Genomic DNA, 27,497 nt, shown 5'->3' with positions numbered 1-27,497 from the left:
AAAATATATATGTGTATATACTTTGGGCTTCTCAGGTGACACAGTGGTAAAGAATCTGCCTGCCAATCCAGGAGACACAAGAGACACAGGTTCATCAGTGGGTTGCGAAGATCCCCTGGAGAAGGGAATGGTAACTCACTCCAGTATTCTTGCCTGGGAAATCCCATGGACAGAGAAGCCTGGCAGGCTAAAGTCTGTGGTGTTGCAAAGAGTCAGACATGAGTAAGCACACCCACACGATGATATATAATTTGTATGTGTGTGTATTTCTCTCTCTTTCTCTTTACTTATATATATGTAGGGCTTCCCTGGTAGCACAGTTGGTAAAAAATCCAGACATTTCTCCAAAGAAGACATACAGATGGCTAACAAACACATGAAAAGATGCTCAACATCACTCATTATCAGAGAAATGCAAATCAAAACCACAATGAGGTACCATTTCACGCCAGTCAGAATGGCTGCTATCCAGAAGTCTATAAGCAATAAATGCTGGAGAGGGTGTGGAGAAAAGGGAACCCTCTTACACTGTTGGTGGGGATGCAAACTAGTCCAGCCATTATGGAGAACCGTGTGGAGATTGCTTAAAAAACTGGAAATAGAACTGCCATACGACCCAGCAATCCCACTGCTGGGCATACACACCAAGGAAACCAGAATTGAAAGAGACACGTGTACCCCAATGTTCATCGCAGCACTGTTTATAATAGCCAGGACATGGAAGCAACCTAGATGTCCATCGGCAGACGAATGCATAAGAAAGCCATGGTACATATACACAATGGAATATTGCTCAGCCGTTAAAAAGAATACATTTGAATCAGTTCTAATGAGGTGTCTGACTGGAGCCTATTATACAGAGTGAAATAAGCCAGAAAGAAGAACACCAATACAGTATACTAACACATATATATGGAATTTAGAAAGAAGGTAACAATAAACCTGTATGTGAGACAGCAAAAGAGACACAGATGTATTGAACAGTCTTTTGGACTCTGTGGGAGAGGGCAAGGGCAGGATGATATGGGAGAATGGCATTGAAACATGTAAATTATCATATGTGAAATGAATTGCCAGTCCAGGTTCGATGCATGATACAGGATGCTCGGGGCTGGTGCACTGGGATGACCCAGAGGGATGGGATGGGGAGGGAGGTGGGAGGGGAGTGTAGGTTGGGGAACACATGTACACCCGTGGTGGATTCATGTCAATGTATGGCAAAACCAATACAATATTGTAAAATAAATTAATTAACTAAAAAAAAAAGAATCCACCTGCAATGCAGAAGACTCCAGTTCGATTCCTGGGTCAGAAAGATCTGCTGGAGAAGGGATAAGCTACCCACTCCAGTATTCTTGGGCTTCCCTTGTGGCTAAGCTGGTAAAAAATCCAACTAAAATGCGGAAGACCTGGGTATATATATTCCTTTTTAGCCTGAACAGATTTTTGACTCACTGAATGCTTCTTCAGCGAGAGCTGATTGCCAAATGTCTTGTCTCTAAGTCTCCTTATTCGATGACAGGGGAACTCAGGCATATCAATTACCCCACCTTATACCTGGATGCACTGATTTAACAACAGAATGATCTCTGTTCGTTTCCAAGGCAAACCATTCAATATCGCAGTAATCCAAGCCTATGCCCCAACCAGTAACGCTGAAGAAGCTGCAGTTGAATAGTTCTATGAAGACCTACAAGACCTTTTAAAACTAACACCCAAAAAAGATGTCTTTTCATTATAGGGGACTGGAATGCCAAAGTAGGAAGTCAAGAAACACCTAGAGTAACAGGCAAATTTGGCCTTGGAGTATGTAATGAAGCAGGGCAAAGGCTAATAGAGTTTTGCCAAGAGAACACACTGGTCATAACAAACACCCTCTTCCAACAACACGAGTGAAGACTCTATACATGGACATCACCAGATGGTCAACACCAAAATCAGATTGATTATATTCTTTGCAGCCAAAGATGCAGAAGCTCTATACAGTCAGCAAAAACAAGACTGGGAGCTGACTGTGGCTCAGACGATGAACTCCTTATTACCAAATTCAGACTTAAATTGAAGAAAGTAGGGAAAACCACTAGACCATTCAGGTATGACCTAAATCAAATCCCTTATGATTATACAGTGGAAGTGAGAAATAGATTTAAGGCACTAGATCTGATACACAGAGTGCCTGATGAACTATGGATGGAGGTTTGTGACATTGTACAGGAGACAGGGATCAAGACCATCCCCATGGAAAAGAAATGCAAAAAAGCAAAATGGCTGTCTGGGGAGGCCTTACAAATAGCTGTGAAAAGAAGAGAAGTGAAAAGCAAAGGAGAAAAGGAAAGATATACTCATCTGAATGCAGAGTTCCAAAGAATAGCAAGGAGAGATAAGAAAGCCTTCCTCAGTGATCAATGCAAAGAAATAGAGGAAAACAACAGAATGGGAAAGACTAGAGATCTCTTCAGGAAAATTGGAGATACCAAGGGTACATTTCATGCAAAGATGAGCTCAATAAAGGACAGAAATGGTATGGACCTAACAGAAGCAGAAGATATTAAGAAGAGGTGGCAACCTGTACAAAAAAGATCTTCACAACCAAGATAATCATGATGGTGTGATCACTCACCTGGAGCCAGACATCCTAGAATGTGAAGTCAAGTGGGCCTTAGAAAGCCATCACTACGAACAAACCTAATGGAGGTGATGGAATTCCAGTTGAGCTATTTCAAATCCTGAAAGATGATGCTGTGAAAGTGCTGCCGTCAATATGCCAGCAAATTTGGAAAACTCAGCAGTGGCCACAGGATTGGAAAAGTTCAGCTTTGATTCCAATCCCAAAGAAAGGCAATGCCAAAGAATGCTCAAACTACAGCACAATTGCACTCATCTCACATGCTATTAAAGTAAAGCTCAAAATTCTCCAAGCCAGCCTTCAGCAATACATGAACCGTGAACTTCCAGATGTTCAAGCTGGTTTTAGAAAAGGCAGAGGAACCAGAGATCAAATTGCCAACATCCGCTGGATCATCGAAAAAGCAAGAGAGTTCTGAAAAACATCTATTTCTGCTTTATTGACTATGCCAAAGCCTTTGACTGTGTGGATCACAAGAAACTGTGGAAAATTCTGAAAGAGATGGGAATACCAGACCACCTGACCTGCCTCTTGAGAAACCTATATGCAGGTCAGGAAGCAACAGTTAGAACTGGACATGGAACAACAGACTGGTTCAAATCGGGAAAGGAGTAAGTCAAGGCTGTATATTGTCACCCTGCTTATTTAACTTATATGCAGAGTACATCATGAGAAACTCTGGGCTGGAAGAAGCACAAGCTGGACTCAAGATTGCCGGGAAAAATATCAATAACCTCAGATATGCAGATGACACCACCCTTATGGCAGAAAGTGAAGAGGAACTAAAAAGCCTCTGGATGAAAGTGAAAGAGGAGAGTGAAAAAGTTGGCTTAAAGCTCAACATTCAGAAAACTAAGATCATGGCATCTGGTCCCATCACTTTATCAGAAATAGATGGGGAAACAGTGGAAACAGTGTCAGACTTTATTTTTCTGGGCTCCAAAATCACTGCAGATGGTGACTGCAGCCATGAAATTAAAAGACGCTTACTCCTTGGAAGGAAAGTTATGACCAACCTAGATAGCATATTCAAAAGCAGAGACATTACTTTGCCAACAAAGGTCCATCTAGTCAAGGCTATGGTTTTTCCAGTGGTCATGTATGGATGTGAGAGTTGGACTGTGAAGAAAGCTGAGCGCTGAAGAATTGATGCTTTTGAACTGTGGTGTTGGAGAAGACTCTTGAGAGTCCCTTGGACTGCAAGGAGATCCAACCAGTCCATTCTGAAGGACATCAGCCCTGGGATGTCTTTGGAAGGAATGATGCTAAAGCTGAAACTCCAGTGCTTTGGCCACCTCATGCAAAGAATTGACTCATTGGAAAAGACTGATGCTGGGAGGGATTGGGGGCAAGAGGAGAAGGGGACGACAGAGGATGAGATGGCTGGATGGCATCACTGACTCCATGGACCTGAGTCTGAGTGAACTCCAGGAGTTGCTGATGGACAGGGAGGCCTGGTGTGCTGAGATTCATGGGGTCGCAGAGTCGGACACAATTGAGCAACTGATCTGAACTGAACTGAACTGAAATCTTTCCTGTTCGATGTAGGAGATGGCTTTCTGGACTTAAATCTCTGATAAGGTAAAAGGTGTGCTTCTGTGCCCTGTGCAGAGATGTGAATGATCAACTGTCCTCAAGATGATTTTCTATGCGTGGTACCTCCCAGAAACTCAGAAAGTCTCACTCAAATTGTTTACATGCTGATTGATGTGACCCTAAAGTGCTGTCATCACACACTATAAATAACATGTCATTGGTTGAACGGAAGGCAGTGTTTCCCCAGACTGAGTATTTCACCTCATTCTTGTTCTTTAAATCCTACCAGCACCCAGGGTATGATCAAATTCTACCTCCTGTACCAAGAGTCCCTGGCTCCTTTAGACTAACTGTTCCCATGGTTCTGTCCCCCGAATTCCTTTTGAACATAAGGAAAAAGCCTAGTTATGCACCCAAATTTTCTTTAAATATACCATGCATCAGTCTTACTTCCATAATTAAGTGTAAGTACCTGAAATACGAGGACTGAGTTGAATTTGAATGAGGGGCCTGTGCAGAGTCCTCATTTGGGTCAAATCCTGGATCTCCCATTTATAGACTGTGTAATTGCAGACAAATGACTCTCTGGTCTGCAAAGCGAGGCTTCAGCAGCCGCAGCTCTGTCAGTGCACTGCGGAAACATAAAGAGTGAACAGATGAAAGGCTTATAGTGATGCTGGGCACTTAGGCAGGATTCAGTAAGCTCTTTTTTCTCCCATGCGGCCTGTACCAGGGCAGAGCACAGGCTTGGCAAATGCCACTGGCTACAGAAAGCATGCTGACTCTAAAGGCTGCTCTCCTGCTCGTAATGGTTTACCTGATGCTAGTGAAGAAGGTGTCCTTTTCCCCTCAGCACTTCATGCAAGGTGGCTGTCCTTCCCCAAAAAAAGAAAGGCTGATAGTCCTTGGATAGAGGTTTGAAAGAAATTCACACTCCCAATAAACTGCACCAGGCAAACGTTTTGACTATTAGATGGAGAATACAAAGATACGGTAATGAAAAAAGGACAAGGTCAAGGTCTTAGTTTATCCCATTTCCTGAATGTAGTCTTCACCTCTTTTTCTATAAAAGCTTCTCTTTTAATTTGCCTCCTCATTCCATTGCACCAAGAACCTTTCTTCCTTGGTTCTCAAGCATTCAAGATCAACTTATTTCAGCTTGTCTGCATCCCTTGTGTTGTCTGGAGTTTTTGGCTTTTCCTTGGTTTCCTGGACTCTTCACCATGCATAACCTCTGTCCCCTCCTTATTCTAAGCTGCATGGTGACAGTGACCCTCTCCTGCCATACCCAGAGGTAGGGGCATTTAGAACCACCTGGAACTGTTTTGGGATTGGTTTGTTGAGACCTCTTTAGTCTCTAGAATCCCAGCAATTAATTCGGGGCCACGTTCTTCATGGTAGATTTTACATCAAGAAAGACAGAGGGGAAAGGGGAGAAGAACTTGGGAGATTGGGATTGATATTTGCATACTCCTGTATATAAAATAGGTAACTAGTCAGAACCTACTATATAGCACAGGGAACTCTGTTCAGTACTCTGTAATGACCTATGTGGGAATAGAATCTAAAAAAGAGTGGATGTATGTATATGTATAACTGATTCAGTTTGCTGTGTACCTGGAACAAACACAACATTGTAAGTCAACTACATGCTATTAAAAAAAAAAAAGAATGTTTATAAGAGCTGGGAAAAAAAAGAAAGCATGGTGTCAAGGGAGTGTGAAAACGATTCTGTTGTATGGGAACCACATTGGTTAATATTTTACACTTGTTCTTTTCAGCCTACTCAGCTGTTGGAATTTAATTAGCAGTAATATATTATTGTCAAAGTAATTAAAACCTCGCCTTGATTAAAAACAGAATGGTTTTAATTAACAGGAAGAGGTTGGGCTGGCCTTAACTTTCTCTTTGAGGAATACACCGGCCTCAGTGGATTGGCTCTCTCTCCTCTGCAGGCTTGAAGGTCCGGGAGGTGTTTATCAACGTCACCAGGCAGCAGGTGGAGGACTTCCACGGGCCCGAGGACTACTGGTGCCAGTGTGTGGCGTGGAGCCACCTGGGGACCTCCAAGAGCAGAAAGGCCTCCGTGCGCATCGCCTGTGAGTATATTCAGGGTACCCTCTTGTCCTGTAGCGGCACAGACTAGCCTTTCATAGACGGGCTTGGGACAGGCCAGGTGCTTCTAATTGGGGAGATGAGGGGACGGCAAGAAACCATGAGAATTCTCTCCACCTCTAATCAGTCCTGTCTTTTAAAATTGTGTTTTTAATGTTTGAGAATTCCCTCTGGTAGACAATCAGCAAATGAGCTGGGCTCAGAGATTCTGCCTAGATTGTTAAAATGCAGGTGCCTCCACAATACCAGAAGAAATGGTTTTCCCCCCAAAAAAGAAAAGAAAAACCCACGCAAATGGATTCTGCTCTTCATCATCAGTGGCACAGTTCAGGGGGCATTGATGGGAAATGTTGAGCAGTGACTGTTTACTATACTTTGCCAGCAAATCTGCAAAAATAAGACATTAAAGATTAAGGGAGTTTTATAGCCTCCTGTTAAACCTCTTTCCTCTGAATCTTAAAACATGGAAATGGGTTTTAAAAGTGCATTTGTTTGACCCAAGTAGGACTGACAAAAAGGCTCTTGAAGAAAAAAAAAAAAAAAAAGGATTGCCTTTCAGAAGAGCCTAACATTTCTTCATCACGTTTTAGCATCAGTGTTTTTATCATCTCAAACATGTTTAGAAATACACAAATTTCCTTTCTCTTCCTTAAATGTCATCATCCCTTCCACCCCAATGAGTCTGCATGAAATCTCCTGTGCCAAGGAGTATAAAAGCCCACCCCTGCTGCTGCTGCTGCTAAGTTGCCTCAGTCGTGACCGACTCTGTGCGAGCCCATAGATGGCAGCCCACCAGGCTCCCCCGTCCCTGGGATTCTCCAGGCAAGAACACTGGAGTGGGTTGCCATTTCCTTCTCCAATGCATGAAAGTGAAAAGTGAAAGTGAAGTCACACAGTCCTGTCTGACTCCTAGCGACCCCATGGACTGCAGCCTACCAGGCTCCTCCATCCATGGGATTTGCCAGGCAAGAGTACTAGAGTGGGGTGCCATTGCCTTCTCCGCCCACCCCACAGCCCCTCAAAAGAAGAGGCCAGAGATGGTTACTGTTGTTATTATATTAATACCTTTTTGAATGCTTCTTTTGAGAGTGCCGTGAAGAATATAGGTTAAGGGCCATTTATCTGAGGACTCAAGGAGTTCTTCGTAGCAAATGTGGATGGTTTGGGGATTGAGAATAAGAATAAATTGTGTGTTGAAGAGACATTTCGGTTTCTGGGGAAATGAAATCTCCCTCTCAGCACAGGCCCATCACTTTCACTGTCCTCACACTTTGGGAAGCTCTTGGCTGCATGTTGACTGGGCCCTAGGAGGCCAAGGAGGAGGTCATCTTGTAAGCTGTGCTCTTTGATGTAAGAGCCGTGGGAAACGTGTTCCCTGTACCTGTAGTTGTTTTAGCCCACAAATAACTTTATGACTGGTCAGCTGAGACAGGGAATGTTTGATTTTATTCTTCCTTAAGACGCCCAGCTCTGTGCTCCTAGCGTGGCCTTGGTCAGCCTTGCCAAGGTATTTGACCCTAGTCAGGGTGAAGCAGATTATCCTTTAGACCCCAAAGAGAGGAAAAGGAAAACCGTTTAGGGAGTTTCAACACAAGTTCCCTCTATTTCCTTTGTCTTTTCCATATCACTTGCCCCCTTCTTTTTACTACTATCTCTTGAGCCCCACATGTATGCTATTCTATATATAGCATCTCATGAATCTGTCCATCTCCAAACTCTGTCACTTCCATAGTTGCTCATTCATTCCTGGCAATAACGTGGCTGCTAGAAACCTCCAAAGGTTCCCCCCATCCTTAGAAAATTTGGCAGAAAATGGCTCAAACCCATCTTTTGTTAACTTCCACAACCTTTGATTGTATACACTGTACTCCATCCTTCTAAACACATTGACCTTCTGCGCATCACCCTCACTTCTCAGACATGTGCCTTTGCTCCGAGAGTTTCCTATTTCAGGAGTGTGTATCCTGGTGGCTGAGAACCCAGATACTGGGGTCCTGTTGGTTCCCAGTTAGTAAGTCCACCGCTTAGTGTTGTGATGGGGGCCAAGTGATTCTTCTCTTTGCATCTAATGTTATGATAAAAGGGTGCTGATTTGGTAGAGTTATTATAAGAGTTAGAGGTATTGATTACTACAGTGTCTAAAATCATACCTCACACAGAGTTAACGCTTATCAATCATCAGTTATTATGACATATTTGATCCTCTGTATCTCCAGCATCATTAGCCAGTGTGTTAATACTTAAACTAATTGAACTGAGTTACATTTCTGGTGCCTTAGTAATTTTTCTGTGGGTTATGGCTATGTAGACTCTAAAACTTCATTTGAGGCTACCCTAAATTATCCAGTTCTCAAAAGTGGGATAGAATTTAAGAAATGTTTAAAAAATGGAAAACACTGTTCTTTTCACTGCCTACTTTTTAGAGTCAGCTGATACTTTTGCGATAATAATCTTGCAAATCTCTTTAGGGATTAAAAAATCATTTGGTCATTCTTGTACAGGATATGCACATATGACTATAATAAAGGTGATTTTTAAGTAAAAAAGAATATCTTTAAAGCCCATGTTATGCAGTTAGCTTAATATAATCTCTAATATTTAAACATATTTTTAATCTCTTCCTATGTAACAAGTGACAGATTCTTTCATTTATTTAAAATTATTTATGCAAGTCAAGACATGATTTATCATTAAATATTGCATTTGACTTGGGAACCAGTGTACAGTAAAATATAAATCGAAACTTAACCATGTTTAATGGCATCAAAAGTGGAGGGAAAAAACTGCCTTTAGGACCTTGCTTAGAATTCTTTTGATTTACTTGCAGAAGGGTTAAAAAAAATAAAAAAAGACAGTTCTTATTTTTTTTATAACTTTCATGTTTTGTTGAAATAAGGGATTTCTGCCTGCTATTTGCAAGCGTTTCCCAGCAAATAACATATTGCACATGAGAATAGTTTTTATTCCCAATAAATGAAAAGCCAAATTGGATATAATTGTCACTATATTTTTTCTTTTTAAGATTGGTTTTTGAAGTGCTAAAGGCCTCTTCATGTGCTCAATAAAGATTTTGATATATGAATCTAGCTTATGAATCTGATGACAACTGTCTTGAGGGGACTTTGCAAAATTAGGATCATTTTTGTATGATTCATTAAACTATTGTAGTTCAACATCAGAACTTCTTATGCTTCCTGCATTTAACCAATGATCCATTAAAAATTTAGCAGTTTCAAAACTGCAGTGGGCAAAACCTTCGTGGCATCTGAACCATTCAACTGAGAGATGTCTTGTCATGATCACATTAGCTTATCTCTATAAAAACACCAGGAAGCTTGCCGGCATGCTATCACTTAGAGATCATCTGATTTTCAAGGGAAAAAATGCAGACACTATTATTTTATTCCTGTCACTTATATTTTCATTGAAATGGTCCCACCTGGGAATCAGTTAACTATGCAGATTCCTGGCTTCTACCCCAGACCCGAGGAAGGACCAGGGAAGCTGTGTTTGTATGAGGTTATCCAAGTGATTCTATGATTGTATAACCTTGGGACAGTGTACCCGGGAACAGGGCTTCTCAAACTTTAAACATGCATGCAAATCAGCTGATTTCCTGTTAAAATGTAGATGATTCAGTTAAGAGGATTCAGTATGTCCAGTCCAAGGTCTGAGATTCTGCCGTTTCTAAGAGTTCCCCGATCATGCCGATATTGCCAGTTGGTCTGTGGACCCTACTTTGAGTGGGAAGACCCTAAAACCTAGAACACCTTAGGAAGCACTGTTTGGGAAGTAGTTGGCACTTAATAGCTGAGAAAATGACATTCAGAAAAAGGTTAGATGGCATGACCACAGGTCTTCCAGCAAATAGATGGAAGACATGGAACCAGATCTTAAATCCATCCATTCATCCTTCTGAGTGTTCTTGCTACTAAGCCCAGTTGATTGCATTCTTCTGTTAAATGGGAATTTGAGAACCATCATACAGAAAAACAAGTTCATGTACATGTAAGTGTTTCCTTGAGGGAAGCAGTGATTGCTTTCTTTCTGTTTCTGAAAAATTGAGTTCTTCCATGTGGTCATATTTTATATATACATACACACACATATATCATACATACACACACCTATATATAATACATATATGTGTATATATATGCACATGGGCTTCTCTGTTGTCTCAGTGATAAACCATACAATGCAGGAGACTCAGGTTCAATCCTTAGGTCAGGAAGATCCTCTGGAGAAGGAAATGGCAACCCCCTCCAGTATTTTTGCCTGGGAAATCCTGTGGACAGAGGAGCCTGACAGCCTACAATCCATGGGACCATGAAGAGTCCAACATGACTGAGTGGTTTAACAACAATATATGCACACATGTAATCCATATGTAGGCTTCCCTGGTGGCTCAGATGGCAAAGAATCTGCCTAGAGTGCAAGAGGCCCAGGTTTGATCCCTGGGTCAGGAAGATCCCCTGGCGAAGGGAATGACAACCCGTGCCAGTATTCTTGCCTAGAGAATTCCATGGACAGAGGACCCTGGTGGGCTACAGTCCATGGGGTCTCGAAGAGTCAGACACAATTGAACAACTAACACACACACAATATATATATGTATAATATATATATTTATCCTTTATGTTATTATATAGAAATGTATTATATATGTGTGTATATATAGTTACATAAAATCATGAGCTATTCCTTAGTGGCCAAAAAGATTGGTACAGATTTTGTTTTAGTAGCTGAAGTGCCTGTTGTCTTAAACCATTACATTTCCCTTCATCATTCCACCCCATGTCAGAGAGATGCTGGCTGTCCATCCAGCTGCCTAGGGCTGGAAGTAGCTGAAGCTCCATTTCAAAGTGTTTTTCTAAAGGTAAATAAATAAATACAGCCCAGCCATGTTCTGCCCCCCAAGTTGGCAGAAGTCCATCTCCAGGGAGCATCTCCCACGGGCCTCCTCTCGTTTGTCTGACTCAGTCGAGCTGCAGGTAGTCGGACCGCGGTGGCATCTGTTACTTCTGCTGCTGGACGATTGTCAAAACGAGGAATATTCAATTATTCACAGTTGTTTATTTTCATGGGTGAACATTTGGCCGCTTAGCTATTGCTCTTCCTTCCCGTTTTTCTTCCTCTTCTTCATCTGCTTTCAACATGTTTGGCGCCTGTCATTAACCCTTTGGTCAGGCAAACTCTTCTTGACCCCCGAACTTCTTCTGCCATATGGGAATTGGGGGTTGAGAGAAACATTGGCCTGTTCCAGTCACATAGCAAGTTGGCAGCTTGAGATAAATTGAAGCAGGAACCCATTGCTGATTATTTTTTAAAAGAGGAATCTATAAAATATGGATCCTGAATATAACTTTAATAGCTTATTGGAGACACTCCTCCTAAAATATCTATGCAGTTGTGCCAAGAATGAGTGAAAAACTTAGAGAATCTCTTTTAAAAGCTATGAAACTCCTTACCTCATTTCACAGCCCTGTAACAAAAACAGTATTGTTTTTTATTTGCTTTGGTGGGAGAGGGTGTTATCTTCTTAAAAAAAAATATTTTTTTTCACATATTTAGTTTTGGTTGTGCTGGGTCTTCATTGCTGCACATGGACTTTCTCTAGTTTCAGCAAAAAGGGGCTACTCTTGTTGCAGGGCATGGTCTCAAGGGTGCACCAGCTTCAGTGGTTGAGGTTCGCGGGCTCAGTAGTTGTGGCACATGGGCTTAGTACCCCATGGCATGGGGGATCTGCCCAGACCAGGAATCAAACCCGTGTTCCCTGCATTGACAGGCAGATTCTTAACCACTGGACTTCCAAGGAGGTCCAAGAGGGTGGCATCTTTTTCAAAACTTAGAGGAGATACCCAGCTAAACCTGTTAGGAATCTTGGCTTCGTGGCTTTGATGAAAATTTCACATGCTAAAAGCTGTCCATAACCCTCTCTTGATGGCAAACTTAAGTATAAAACAAACATCTTCATGTTTATCTGGTGCTTAGAGCACCTAGCTAAGGAAGGGGATGGACATTGAAATGCAGCCTGCACCCCACAAGACAGGTTGAAATGCAGCCCGCACCCCACCAGACAGGAATGCATCCCAGATCGTGGTCGCAACCACATGAGTGAAGGGGATGGGTTTCCTTGTGGCCGTTTTATAGCCAAGACTTTGTTCTCGTAGGTGTCCAATTTACACCAAAGTGTCCCCATAGGCTTGTGGCAGCAGAACTGGGTGCAAAATTTGTGGTACTGGGTGAAAAATGAAAATGTGGGCCCTTTGTTCAAAAACCAAGAGTTTCAAGCCATCAGTATTAGAGCAATAAATCAACCATTCTGTTCCACACCCATGAAGATAGCCATGATGGCAGTAACGGTGATGACTCAGGAAATCACTTTGTATGTGTAATGGTTTTATAAAAAGGGACTAATTGGCCTAAAGGCTAGGGACACATGCCAACTGGCTCCATATGGAACTGGAGACAAGATTATTCTGTTTTTCCTCCAAAGCCAGAGGCCACATTACAGGAGCTAAGTTTTAAGATAACATATTTGGGGTCAAGCCAGCAACTAGAAATGTGCATATACCGGAGCATTCTTCCTGGACTACATTCTCCTGCAGACTGTACATAGGCAAGCGAGGGCTGTATGTCTGCCGGTGGTGATACTGGTAAAAGAAATTACTGCATTGGGTGAGCGGGTAACTAATAGGGGTTTCTTTTAGAAAACATATTGTGACGTAATTCAGACTTTCAAGAAAGTTGCAGCGTAGTACAAAAAAATCCCATTAAGCTCTTTACTCACACCTTCAAATGTTATCATTTGACCGTACTGACTTTGACATCATGTCTTTCTGTGTTTATCAGTGGATGTATTTGTAATTAGACAATGATGGTTTGTATTTTGACTTACGATTAAGTTGCAAACATGATGCCCCCTTTGCCCTAAATACATTTTCCCTAAATGCTTTAAATACTGTATGTTTGTAAAACACATTTTCTGACATGACTGTAGTATATTTATCAAGAAATTCACATTGATACAGTTCTATTGTCCAGTCTAAAGACCTTATTCATCTTTTATCAGTTGTTCTGGAAAGTCCTTTATAACAATAACAAAAGTCCTAGATCATGGCTTGCATTCAGTTGCAAGGTCTCTTTAGCCTTCTTTAATCCAAATAATTGCATCGTCTTCCTTTGTTGTTCATTACACTGAATTTTTTCAAGTGTAAAGGTCAGTCATTTTGTGTAGTGTTCCTCAAACTGAACTTGTAAAAAAGAAATAGGAGTCACCTCGAAAGGACTTTGACAGGTCAAATCTGGGACAATTTGAGTCTCAAAAGAGATCATAGTAAAGGTTATAACTTATTAAATAAGAATCCATGAATCTACACTGATATATTTTTAAAAGAATATAAAAATAAATGGAAGGAGACAACTCTCTTTTATAATAGAATAAATGAATAAATGTAGAAGGAATGATGGAAATGGAAAATCATTTAGCACCTGTCATAACACTAATTGATTTAGACAAGTGTCATGGATGCTGAAATCAGTGGCTGAAAATTTTAGGAGTAAAAGAATGTTTATAGAACTGAACATGAAAGTATTTCTCCACAAGTCACTGACTAATTACAAGGAGGGAGTTAGTAACTTAGCAGTAGGGAATCCCACCATACACCACCTTAATCAGGTGGTCACAGTTGATATCACCAGCAGTGGGACAAATCCATGAATCACTCCTGATGAGTTAGACTGAGGAGATTGCATCACTTCAATGATAGTCCTTCCATATATAGCTCATCTGTATTTAACCCTAGGGAAACATTGGACAAGGTTAAATTGAGGAATGTTTTACATAATTGGTCATTTTTAACTACAGATTTCTCTAAATTCTAGCCTGGTGTAGGAATGTTGATGGGGTGTCCTGGGGATATAAGATACTACAAGATAGACTTGGTCCATCTTTCTGAAATATCAGTTGTATTTCCCTTCAGATCAGTAAAATATAAACATGAACACAAATATGGAAAAAAAATTTCTTGAATTGTGGAGATGCAACTAGAAACATCAAAGCCCTTTTGGGCATGCCACTTCTTTTTAGGCTCTATCCCTAAATGCCTTGGGGATGTGACTTTATTCTCCTCTGCCAGTAGGGGCGTTTAGTAGAAAGTGTGAGTAACACTGAATTGTAAGAGATTGTGATTGTGTGAGTAGAGTAGGGTGATTTCTACGGAATTGTTGTAAACTGTGCTTAATGTGTACATAACTGAGTACATCGACCTTAAAGATGGGAACTTCTGGATAGCAGTGTGTGACTTAATAATCTTTCCTACTGTGGATGATAAAAAAAAAAAATTCCCCCAACCAAATAACATTCCTTCATGTCATTGATTGCCAAGTATTATTTTACTGAGAAGAATTTGCAGAAATAGGGCCACCACCTTTTTTAGGAAATCACAATTCAGACTGCCATTCTGGCGAAATAAACCTTAAAATTCCTAGAAAATGGCCATTTCTCTAAAAGGCCATTTCTCATAGAGGTTTAAGAGGAAGAGCATATAGATTTTGCTTCAATTCAGCTCTTATTTTCTCCACTGAAGAAACCTTCTGACAGATAGTCTGAACAGATGATAAGCAAACAAAAGAAAACCAAAAAACCTGCAAAACAAAAGCATGACTTATCTTTGTCCATCTCTGAGGACTTTTTGAGCCTCGTGATATGATTGTTAAATTAGTTTAGTATCCTTCTACCAGGATAAGTAAGGACAAGAAGTGCATTCTAGAGATTTGTTGAGTGTCAAAAAAAGCTAACCAAGGTGGGAAAGTGCTGGATAGCCATGAATAATTGTCACCTTTGCTAGATAGCACCACAATAAATACAATTCCATTCCTTTAAAGAGTTTATACTCTAGCGTAGTGAATAGCATAGACTTATGAACAAGTCTTTTTCAAGGGAGTGTGGCTAGAGTAAGCACAGTGTGTTTTGGAGCTCACCCAAAGGACAATTTACTAATCCTCAAGTCCTGTGATATGTTTTCTGGGCTAATTCCTTAGGAAGGAGGAGGGTTGAGTTGAAGATCCCACGTTCAGGTTAAGGAGAGAGCTTGAGTTGTAAGCCCAGAAAAATGGACCAGTGTGCAAACTGCATGGAACTATGGGAAAACAAGGAGTTGGGGCTCCCAGGAGAGGTAGGCCGGTCGGATTGTGGAAGATGTTTGGATTCTCTGCTAAGAGTTTAGAGTCATCCATGATGTGGTCTGGGGCCACTGCAGTGTTATAATCAGGCAGTGATATGGTCATACTTTTGAACCCCTGCCCCACCTTGCTGTTCAGCCACAGAGATTTAAAGGGGAGCAAAGCTCAAGACATAGCTTGTGCTAAGCTATGGGACTGCTGATGGGGCTTGAACTTGGCTGGATGGTATAGTTTAAAGGGGGAGGGGAAAATTGGAGATTCCAGGAACATGAGATGACCAAGACTATGTGGCTGCTTGCATGCAGTGGTGAGGAGAAGTGAAGTAGACCTTGAGGAATTAACCCCAGGTTGGGGACTTTCTAGATTTGGGGTTAAAATGACTGAATGAATGGTGATTTCCTGAAGTGAGATCATGAATAGAGTAGAAGAAACTAGTGTGGAGAACAAGATGCTGAGATTGGTTTTTGATCAAGTTATGTGGGAACTAGCCATGGAATATCTATGCACAGAATATACCCATGGAATATAGGATGAACCAGTCCATTCTAAAGGAAATCAGTCCTGAATATTCGTTGAAAGGACTGATGCTGAAGCTGAAACTCTAATACTTTGGCCACCTGATGTGAAGAACTGACTCAGTGAAAAGACCCTGATGCTGGGAAAGATTGAAGGCAGAAAGATTGAGGAGAAGGGGACGACAGAGGATGAGATGGTTGGATGGCATCACCAATGCAATGGACGTGAGTTTCAGTAGGCTCCAGGACGCGGTGATGGACAGGGAAGCCTGGCGTGCTGTAGTCTGTGGGGTTGCAAAGAGTTGGAGCGACTGAACGGAACTGAACCCATGGAATGTTCAATGAACTGTCATTATCAAGCAGTTGGGGTTATGAGCCTGAAGCCCAGGGATCAGCATCAAACATTAGAATTTGGCAAGTAGTTGGTCTTCAGGGTAGTAATGACCTTGTCCATCACAAAGATAGGAGGAGCAGGTTTTTATTGAAATATTTAAGATGGTGTGACTTGGACTTCCCTGGTGGTCCAGTGATAAAGACTTTGCCTTTCAGTGAAAAGGGTGTGGGTTCGATCCCTGGTCGGGGAGCTGAGATGTCATGGGTCTTGCAGCCAAAGAGCCAAAACATACAACAGAAGCAATATTGTAACAAATTCAGTAGAGACTTTGAAAATTAGCCCACATCAAAATAAAAAAAATCTTAAATGATGTTGACTGAGAAAGATGCACAACCTAAAAGTTGAGAGAGATGTTTTATTTGGCAGGAACTTTTTAGGACTTTAAGCCCAGGGCACAGCATCGCAGATAATGCTCAGAGAACTGTTCTGAAGAGACAAGGTGAGAAGCCAGGATAGATAAAAGTTTTTGCAACAAAATACCAGGTAATCAGAATATCAAAGGATTCAGTTTAGTTCAGTCCCTCAGTCGGATCCTACTCTTTGCAACCCCACGGACTGCAGCACGCCAGGCCTCCCTGTCCATCACCAACTCCTGGAGTTCACTCAAACTCATGTCCATCGAGTTGGGGATACCATCCAGCCATCTCATCCTCTGCCGTCCCCTTCTCCTCCTGCCCCCAATCCCTCCCAGCATCAGAGTCTTTTCCACTGAGTCAACTCTTCTCATGAGGTGGCCAAAGTATTGGAGTTGCAGCTTCAGCATCAGTCCTTCCAATGAACACTCAGGACTGATCTCCTTTAGAATGGACTGGTTGGATCTCCTTGCAGTCCAAGAGACTCTCAAGAGTCTTCTCCAACACCACAGTTCAAAAGCATCAATTCTTCGGTGCTCAGCCTTCTTCACAGTCCAACTCTCACATCCATACATAACTTTTGGAAAAACCATAGCCTTGACTAGACGGACCTTTGTTGACAAAGTAATGTCTCTGCTTTTTAAAACGCTATCTAGGTTGGTCATAACTTTCCTTCCAAGGAGTAAGCGTCTTTTAGTTTCATGGCTGCAATCACCATCTGCAATGATTTTGGAGCCCCAAAAAATAAAGTCAGCCACTGTTTCCACTGTTTCCCCATCTATTTGCCATGAAGTGATGGGACCATATTCCATGATCTTAGGATTATTGTTAACCAAAAGAAAACCTGAGGGAAGTAGGAGGAAGGTTCTAGAGGAAGGGGTGTACTTATGGCTGACTCATGTTGATATATGGCAGAAACCAAGGCAATATTGTAAGTAATTATCCTCTAATTAAAAATAAATGAAAAAAAAAAGAAATCCCAGTATTTCAAGTTAAAGGAATTTAGTGCTTTTCTCTGTATGAAAAGTGAAAATGTTAGTCTCTCAGTTGCATCCAACTCTTTGCCTCCCCACGACTGTAGCCCACCAGGCTCCTCTGTCCATGGGATTCTCCAGACAAGAATACTGGAGTGGGTAGCCATTCCCCTCTCCAGGGGATCTTCCTGACCCATGGATCGAACCCAGGTCTCATGCATTGCAGACGGATTCTCTTCCATCTGAGCCAGGAGGGAAGCCCTTTCTGTGTATGGGAAGATACAAGAGTCTGGGGTCATTGAAACCATTCCTTTGATATGCTTCTCAGCTCTCTGGGACCAGTGTCCTCTGCTTTCTCATCCAGAGATTCCTCAGGTGCACTGCCTTGGTTGCTGCTAGATGGGCTTGGCAGTGGGCAGTACTTCATTTCCATCCTGAATGCCCTCAGGGCTCACCATTCAGGCAGCTGTAATGTGATGGTTTGATGGCTGCAACGTCCTTTGTTTACTGATAGGCAGGCGATATTTTAGTTCTCAATGGTTTCCCACACTACACATTTCCCATCCTAAAGTGCTGGGGAAGAGAAAGAACAGTAGACCATGAGTAGAATTCTGTACGTGGTTAAGGAGTGGACAGAGGGGAGCCATAGAGGAAACAGAAGAAAAAAAAAATGACAAGGCACTGAGAAATCCAAGAGAGGAGATTTTTCTTATTTTTTTAATTATGAAAGTGTGATAGCACATTTACAGGAGACTTGGAAAATTACAGGACAAAACTGCGCATAGTTCCATTATATATTACAGTTATTTTTAAGTAGATAAATTAAAAATTTTAGTTGGAGTTTCAGTATCAAAGGAAGAGTGGAGATTTTGATGAAGGAAGGAATGGCTCATGGTGTCAGTGTGATCAGCAGATTAAAGTAAGACATAGGAGGGGTCAGTTTATTTGCTTCCATTGACCCGGGACAAAGCAGTGTAATGAGGGTGACAGGAGATGCTCATAGGTCCAGGAATCAGTGGAAGATGGGAAAGTGGAGGTGGTATGGATGCCTCTGTCCAAAATTTTGACCGCAGACGAAAAATCTAGATCACCAGCAATGGTGTTAACCATTTGAGGAATAGATGGATCCTAATACAAGCATGACATTTAGACAAGCTCATTTTAAAAGGTCACAAGAGCTGGGTTTGAGTTTTGGCATCTACCCAGCTTTGTCCTCTAGTCGAGTGTCTCCTAAAACTTGCAGCCTACAAGGAGAAGCATACAGGGAGCTCTTAAAAAAAATTAAGGTTCCTGGGCTTTGTTAAAGATCTGTTGAATCATAACGTCTAGGAGTAGGGTCCAGGAATGCTTTTGTGATTTTGCTGTCTTCCCACTGTCCACAAGTCAAGTTTTCTTTGCAGATTCCTCCTTCTCTTCCCATTTCTAAGTATGGGAATACCCTTAAGTCTCTCCTTCGCCCACAGGTTTTCCCTAGGTGATATCTCTCACTCCTTAACACCAGTACTGTCTGTCTGTCTGTTGTTTAGTCACTTAGTTGCATCTGACTCTTATGCAACCCCATGGATGGTAGCCCACCAGGCTCCTCTATCCACGGGATTTCCCAGACAAGAATAATGGAATGGGCCATCACTTCCTTCTCCAGGAGATCTTCCCCACTCAGGGATCAAACCCGCATCTCCTGCATTGCAGGGAGATTCTTTACCAGCTGAGCCACCACGCAGTTGAGTATCTGTTGATACATTGGTTTTCCTCGGCCCTGACCTTGCACCTCATCTCCTGATGACTTTGTTCAGTGCCTCCCTGATACATTCACTCAGATATCTAGTTGGCATCTCAACATAATATGTCCCAGAGAAAACTCTTGGTTTTCACCCTGTCAGCCCTGCTGCAAACCGGTGTTTCTCCCCAAATTTTCCAGTTCAGTAATGGTGCCTCAGGGCTCATGGCAAGACCTGGGTGTCATGCTTGACTCTTCTATTTCCTTCAGTCACATCCCATCCAGCAACAAGTCCCACCCCATCTGTATCCACAGCACATCCTGAATTTGCCCACTTCCCCCCATCTGGTTATTTCTTTACTGCGATAATCTCTCTGCTCACTTTCTTGCCATACTAAAATCCATTCTCCACACAGCAGCCAGAAAAATTACTTAAACAACAAAACATACAAGTCATATCATGTTCTTCCCTTGGCTGAACTTCTCCCATTGGATTTCCAGATTCCATGATACTGGCTCCATAGGATTAGCTAGCCCGCTCTTACCTTGCCTTGCCCCAAAATGCTCTCCTTCCCTGCGTCAGCCCTGGTGACTTCTTTTATTACTCAAGTACCCCTAGTTGTCACTACTTCAGAGCCATTGTCATTCCTTTTTCCTGGCAAGAGTGCTGCAGACCTCTGAGTAGTTGGTTCTTACTTGTGAGCTTTAGTTTTATGTGCATTATCTGTTAGTCTCTTTGTAAGACTTAATATGAAATACAGAGCTTGCAAGGCAATGGCAATGGCACCCCACTCCAGTACTGTTGCCTGGAAAATCCCATGGACGGAGGAGCCTGGTAGGCTGCAGTCCATGGGGTTGCTAAGAGTCGGACACGACTGAGCGACTTCACTTTGACTTTTCACTTTAATGCATTGGAGGAGGAAATGGGAACCCACTCCAGTGTTCTTGCCTGGAGAATCCCAGGGACAGTGGAGCCTGGTGGGCTGCCGTCTATGGGGTTGCACAGAGTCAGACACGACTGAAGTGACTTAGCAGCAGCAGCAGCAACCAACATAGTGAACAACTTCTGGCTGGAGTGATCTCTTAGATCCTTCCTGTTCAGGCAAGATTTATTTAAGGTCAGGCAAAATGCCACTCTCATTTCTTCCACTCACTTGGGCCGAGCAGAAAACAGAGTGCTAGCTAGTTAGTGGCTTATTGCAGCGTTTACGGGCTTAAGACACATGGCCACATCTTGTCCTGATCGACCTTCCAGGCCTCAGGGAGAACTAGGGAAAAGGGAGAATCAAAACACTAAAAATGCAGGATAAAAAATGTATTTCTTCTTGCTGCTAGGTTGGCGTTTTCTTTTTTTCTTTCTCCCTTCTTTTTTGCACCCCGCCCCTCCATCTCTCTGTAGTACTAGTACTGAATTACAATGAGATGGTGAGTATTGAAAGCATTAGGTTCTTTTTAAGTCATGTCATCTTAAACTCTGCTAGTTCATATCCCTCTCATTTCTGGGGGAGGACTAGGAGGGCACCTGGCAAAGTCAGGAAAATTTCTTCTGCGTGTGTTGTTTTTAAGACTCTGTCCCATCGACCTTGGAGTTTGTTTGGTGTTCACGTGCTCATCAGGATGCTGGGCTGAAGATAAGCTCTAGGGCTGCTTGTAGGGGACAAGAGGTTCAGGCAGCACTACAGATGGTGAATCCTGACTGTAGAAGGATAAGGAGAGCCACTTTGCTATCTACTTCTTGAGAACTGAGCAGACGAGTCTAGTCAATGGCCCCTAGGACTGCACTGCTTTTTTCTCTATCAAAAGCACTTTTGTTCAAGACTTGTGATTACCAAGGGGAAGCGGGTGGGGGAAAGATGGTTTGGAAGATTGGGGTTAGCAGATTCAAACCATTATATATAGGATAAACAACAAGGTCTTACTATCTGGCACAGGCAACTATATTCAATATCCTTGATATACCATAATGGAAAAGAATTTCTTTAAGAGTGTGTGTGTGTGTATATATGTGTGTGTGTGTGTATATATATATATATGCTGCTAAGTCACTTCAGTCGTGTCCGACTCGGTGTGACCCCATAGATGGCAGCTCACCATGCTCCCCCATCCCTGGGATTCTCCAGGCAAGAACACTGGAGTGGGTTGCCATTTCCTTCTCCAATGCATGAAAGTGAAAAGTGAAAGTGAAGTTGTTCAGTTGTATCCAACTCTTCATGACCCCATGGACTGCAGCCCACCAGGCTCCTCCATCCATGGGATTTTCCAGGCAAGAGTACTGGAGTGGGGTGCCATTGCCTTCTCTATACATACATACATACATACATACATACATACATATATATATATAAAAATTACTGAATCACCTTGCTGTCTAGCAGAAATTAACATAGCACTGTAAATCAACCATGCTTCAACTTTTTTAAAAAGCACTTGTTTCAGTGGCTATTCCTGCATTCACCTAAAGCTTAATTTTCCCATTAAAACCACCAGGAGAACAGTAATATTCTCAAACAGAAAGAAGGTGGAACTTACCAGTATTTTGTTCCCATAGCTCTCAGCAGAACGTGATGTAAAGCTACAGAATGTGAGGTATTAACTTTGTTTTAATTTGATTTAATATCTTGAAAACAAAGAAGCAGAGAATTCCTGTGTTTTCACCTGATAACTTTTGTTCAGATGTGCTATTTAGGTCTTGCTTCAGCTGTCCTTTGTGTATTGACATAGCCCAAATCAATATAATCAATACACAGAAATTGCCTTTTATGGAACCTGGAGATAAAGCAAACCTTTGACATTTTCCGCAGGTATAGTTGCCTTGTGGAGTCCCCACCTATCGTCCTGCTAAGAGAAGTGGTACTGAGAGCCTTCTTAAGCGTAGATGGCTACGCTGTGTCGCACTTAAGTCCTCTGTCGGGTCCGCTGGACCAGGAATGCACACCTGGGCCGGTTAGCTGCTATGAGTGGACTCACAATGAGAGACTTACTCAAGAAGGGAAAAGTGATTGTGTACTTGTGGATTCTGGCTCTTCTGAATTTGACTTGATCCTCAAGGAGAATTGGGAGTTGATAGAGGCACCAGAAGGGGAAAGATAACAGTTAAAAGAAGCAGGCAATAGTGATCCTGAGATACCAGAAAGTGAAGTGAAATTGTAAACTGTTCAGTAGTGTCTGACTCTTTGTGACCCTATGGACTGTAGCCCGCCAGACTCCTCTGTCCATGGGGTTCTTGTCCAAAGGCAAGAATACTGGAATGGGTTGCCCTTCCCTTCTCCAGGGGATCTTCTGGCTCATGGATCGAACCCAAGCCTTCTGCATTGCAAGTGAATTCTTTACCATCTGAGCCACCAGGGAAGCCAAGACATGAGTAAATACAATTAACAGATAAGCAGAGGCCATTAAGATAGAACAGAGGGACTTCCCTGGTGGTCCAGTGATTAAGAATCTGCCTTACAATGCAGGGGACTCAGCTTCAATGCCTGGTCAGGGAACTAAGATCGCATATGCTGCAGAGCAACTAAGCCCGCATGCCAGAAGTGCTGAGCCTGTGCACTGCAACAGAACCTGAATGATGCAACCAAGACTGGATGCAGCTAAAAACAAATTAATATTAAAAACACAAAGAATGAAAAGCAGTTGGTTAGGAGGGACACAACGTCTGTGCTAAAAGGAGTATGAAATAACCCTGTTAACAGAATTGCATTGACTCTCTTTACCCCCTTGCTTGGCTATATTCCAGTCTGTTTATCTGCTTACTTTGTGATCCGTATTCTGTCCTCCAAGCCTGGTGTGCCGTCTTCCTTGGTTTCCAGGGAGTCTTGGACTCAACACTGAGTCTTCCTCATATTCAGTTAATCCTAAAATTTTGATGGAATCTGAATGGATGTTTTTGTGTCCTTGTAAACAAAAGAAGCCAAATACAATGGAATGCGCTGAGTTGGGAATGGCTCAATAGAGAGCAGGTTAAATTAGTACTCAAAGCGTTTTGTGAAACTGCAGCTGTTTCTTCTCACCATAATGTGTCCCTGCTGCAGGATGCTGCCTTCCAACACCACTGTTGCCTGACAAACTCTGCTACTTGTTTGAAAGGGATAATGACACACCGTGCTAGTTATAAAACGATTTATTGACAACGGCAATTTAACAGCAGAGGAATTGCAGAGCACAGGGGAGCTAATGGAGCCCCAACGTTATTCTGTGGCTCAGAAAAGCAGTCTTGAGTAGCCTCTGCACAACAGGACCCCTGGCATCATCCAAACCCCTTGATGTCCCAATAAATAGAGACTGTGCATTGCCCAGCACCAAGGTGGGATCAGAGGGAACATGGAAAGGTTCACACAATGCAGCTTTCATCTAAGCTGTCCCTCCTTCCCTCTTGCTGCCAGATTTACTCAGCAGTAGTTAAGGTTGTGGGCTTCCCTGGTGGCTCAGTCATAAAGAACCCTGCCTGCCAATGCTGGAGACGCAAGTTCGGTCCCTGAGTCAGGAAGATCCCCTGGAGAAGGAAATGGCAACCAACTCAAGTGCTCTCGCCTGGGAAATCCCATGGATAGAGGAGCCTGGAGGAGCTATAGTCCATGGGTTGCAAATGTGTTGTATGTGACTTAGCGACCAAAGAATAAGTTAAGGCAACACTTTTCAGAAATCTTAGGACAGAGAAATCTACACGTGGAATTGTCCTTTAGGGCTGGCTGTCCTTCAGAAAGACCACAACGTCAGAACCAGACGATTCACAGCCAGGGCATCAAATGACAGCAAGGAGCCACCTGGCATCAACATGGATTAGTGTGTCAAGGATGGGCAGAATTCAGAGATGTAAGTAAGCCAGAGAGTTGAAGCCAGGCTGGCAAGAGAAGCATCTGTAAATGTACCAAAATACAAGGAGATTATCACCAAAGAAAGAATTGACCCGACAGGAAGCCTTTTCTGTGCTTCCTTTGGGAACTGGAGTTAGGAACTGACTTCTCAGGTATTAACCATCAGGGGCTGGAGTATTGAGGGCACCAAGCCTTGACTTTCCTTTTGCTGGCATCCATCTGTTCTGCATGTGAACCGGCCCTTTTATTACAACAAATGATCTGTAGTTGGCTAAGTTACAAATTCCTTTTATGTATGACAAATGTGGTTTGTTGTTCCTTTAGTAAAATATGGGTGGGAAAGATGTGACGCTGATTTGAATGCCAGTGTATTCGGGCACTAATGGGACTTTGTACCATCCTCCTGCAATCTTAACAAATGACTATGACTATTAAAAAAAAAAAAGACTATGATTTTTCACTGGCTGATTTGGTTTGAATGAGTAAATTATTTTTATTTCATTGCATTAACTGCCAGAACATTGAATGAGCCGATAACTCCCTGGTGTTTCTGAGCTGCAAAGAACTATTATTCGGAATTGAATTTTTATTGATTTTTCCGTGCTACAGTGACTTTTCTAACATAGTAGCATGAAAGGAAAATGAGAAAAAGGCCAAACAGGGCAGAAGGTGAGGAAAGGGAGGCGGCTGCTTCCCGTGGCCTGGCCCAGATGGACCACTTATTGGCAAGTACGGCTGCTTGGTTGATCTCGTGGCTGATTGTATGATTTACAGGTTAGCCAAATACCTGCTTTGTTACCTCTCCCTCCTCTTCCCTGCTCTGGTTCCAGTGGTCGTGCGCCTTGTTGGCTTTCTGCTGAGGGACTGAACAGGGGACAAGGTGAAGAGGCAGCAGAAGCAGACAGAGTGATGCTCCAGATTGATCAGCACTGATGTTTGCTAGTATCCTTCACACTAGCTATGAAGATGAGAATGAACAAGCTTTGCTTTAACAGAATTTAGTACATTTATCTATTGGAGACGTATGCGGTATATTAGTATATAGTAATCATTAAATGAGTTGACATGGAAGCTCACTGATCGATTTATCCATTCAGCAAATATTTATTGAGTGACCACTGTATACCCTCCCGGGTACTGAAGGGAGGCATTGAACCAAACAGATGAAAGATCTTTTTATCTGCAGAGATTTCCATAAGTAAAATCACATTAGGATGACTATCTCAGCATGTACCAAAGACTGAAAAATATAGTCCTTCTTGCTTCCTTCTTTAATAGATGCCGTAGGAGTGAAACTTGGTACAATAAAATGAAACAAAATGTACTTCTTCCCTGGCTTCTGATTCAGTTTGGTCTAGTTTAAAGAATCTTTTGACAACTTGTAGGAAAGAGGGGCTTTTTTGGGACATTATTTTTCTTTTTTCTGGCTGTAAAAGAAATCCACATTCATCACAGAAAATTTTAGAAAATGCAGAAACAGATGAAGAATATAATGAATATTCCCATAATTATCCAGTAGCAAATCTTTGAAATGCTGAGTGATTTCTCTTTAGGGCTTTTCCTATAACATATATAGTAATCCCATACCAGTTGCTATTTAAACATTTTTAAATCTTCAATCTCGATGTGTGTGTGTGTGTCTGCAGCTTGGTTCAGTTCCCTTCTGCAAAATAATGGGGAAATTATTATTTTTTCTTTCCACAGATGATGTGAGTATCAGTGAGACCAGAAGGTGGAAATGTATTTATATTCTACCCTCTCAATATATATGGATAGAAGACCGAGTCTAATGAAGAGTGTCCTTATGGGATGTGCTAACTTATGGGGAGAGGAGTAGCTACGCAGGCATTTTGCAGAGACTTGCAAGAAAGAAACTAGAGAGCACATATATGTAAAACAATGTTTTAAGCCAGTAAAAGCCTGATGGAAATAGTAAATGAGGTATAGTGTGTCTGGCGGAGGCCTGTAAGATGCTCTGCCTCTTCCTACCGATACCTTTCTTTGAAACACTTTCCTCTAATGTTTAAGGTATGCCCTACTGTAATACAGTCTTATGGAACTTTCTACTTCTCTATTTCAGCGCTCATCCCTGTACCTCTTGAGTGCGTGCTAAGTTGCTTCAGTCGTGTCTGACTCTTTGCGACCCTACAGACTGTAGCTCACCAGGCCCCTCTGTCCATGGGATTCTCCAGGCAAGAATACTGGACTGGGTTGCCATTTCCTTCTCCAGGGGATCTTCCCGATCTAGGGATCGAACCTGCAGCTCCTGCATTGCAGGCGGAATCTTTATTACAGAGGCATCAGGCTTGTTTCGTATCTATCCTCCCTGCTGGAGTGTATGCTGTCGGAAGGCTGGAAGGGTCTGCGGCAAGTTCAGTAATGTACCCGTGCTGCCTGGCACAGTGTCTGGCCATGACCAACAGTGGGAGTGAATTCTGAATGAGGCTGTCACACATTTATGGAAAACCTGGAGGCAAATTAAGAGAAGGGCTACCCACCGAGACAAGTTCCTAAAGCAAATGTACCTGCTTTCATTTGGATATGAACGCATTCTATAAAAAGATAATTGTTACATTTGGAGGAGTACCATCCTTATATATTAAAAAATAGATAAAAGAGATCATTCACTGAATACCATTTTATCTTAGTAATTTATTCAAACGTTTACTTGTAATTTAAAATACCCTTTGAGCTTTTTTTTTTTTAGTTGGCATAGTATTACATTATATGAATGCACAAAAAGATAGTAACCATTCCCATATGATTAAATATTTAGATTATTAGCAGTCATTCAGCATTTTAAATGATGATTTGAAGAATATCACTATGCTACATTTTTCTATATAGCTCTTTAATAGTTTTCTTAGAAAATTTTAGTAGTGGAATTACTGAATCATATAAATGAACTCTTTTTAATAATAGCTGTACTGAGATTTAATCCGTATGACTTGGCAATTAATTCATCTATTTAAAGCGTACAATTTGATAGTGTTTAGTTGCTCTCAGAATTGTGTGATCATCATCATTGTTTAGTTGCTAAGTAGTGTCCAATTCTTTGTCACCCCATGGACTATAGCCCACCAGGCTCCTCTATCAGTGGGTTTTCCAGGCAAGAACACTGGAGTGGGTTGCCATTTTTATCTCCAAGGGATCTTCCTAGACCAGGGATTGGACCCACATCTCCTGCATTGGCAGGTAGATTCTTTACCACTGAGCCACCAGGGAAGCCCTGTGCAATTATTACCAGAGTCCAATTGAGAATACTTTTAT

The 27,497-nt window shown here is 42.1% G+C and overlaps 1 protein-coding gene across 1 annotated transcript in view; it reads left to right on the top strand.

The window, feature by feature from the left end:
- Positions 1-27,497, top strand: part of LOC138985927 (netrin receptor UNC5D-like) — a 52,798-nt gene that overhangs the window by 13,977 nt on the left and 11,324 nt on the right. Inside the window, exon 3 of the mRNA XM_070364111.1 lies at positions 6,118-6,261. Coding sequence (XP_070220212.1) covers positions 6,118-6,261 — 144 coding nt within the window. The remainder of the gene's footprint in view (positions 1-6,117; positions 6,262-27,497) is intronic.

This window comes from Bos mutus, chromosome 27 (genome assembly GCF_027580195.1).
Source record: "Bos mutus isolate GX-2022 chromosome 27, NWIPB_WYAK_1.1, whole genome shotgun sequence".
In the NCBI taxonomy this organism is placed as follows: domain Eukaryota; kingdom Metazoa; phylum Chordata; class Mammalia; order Artiodactyla; family Bovidae; genus Bos; species Bos mutus.
Note: the sequence above shows the minus strand (reverse complement) of the source record. Positions and strands in the feature narration are given on the sequence as shown.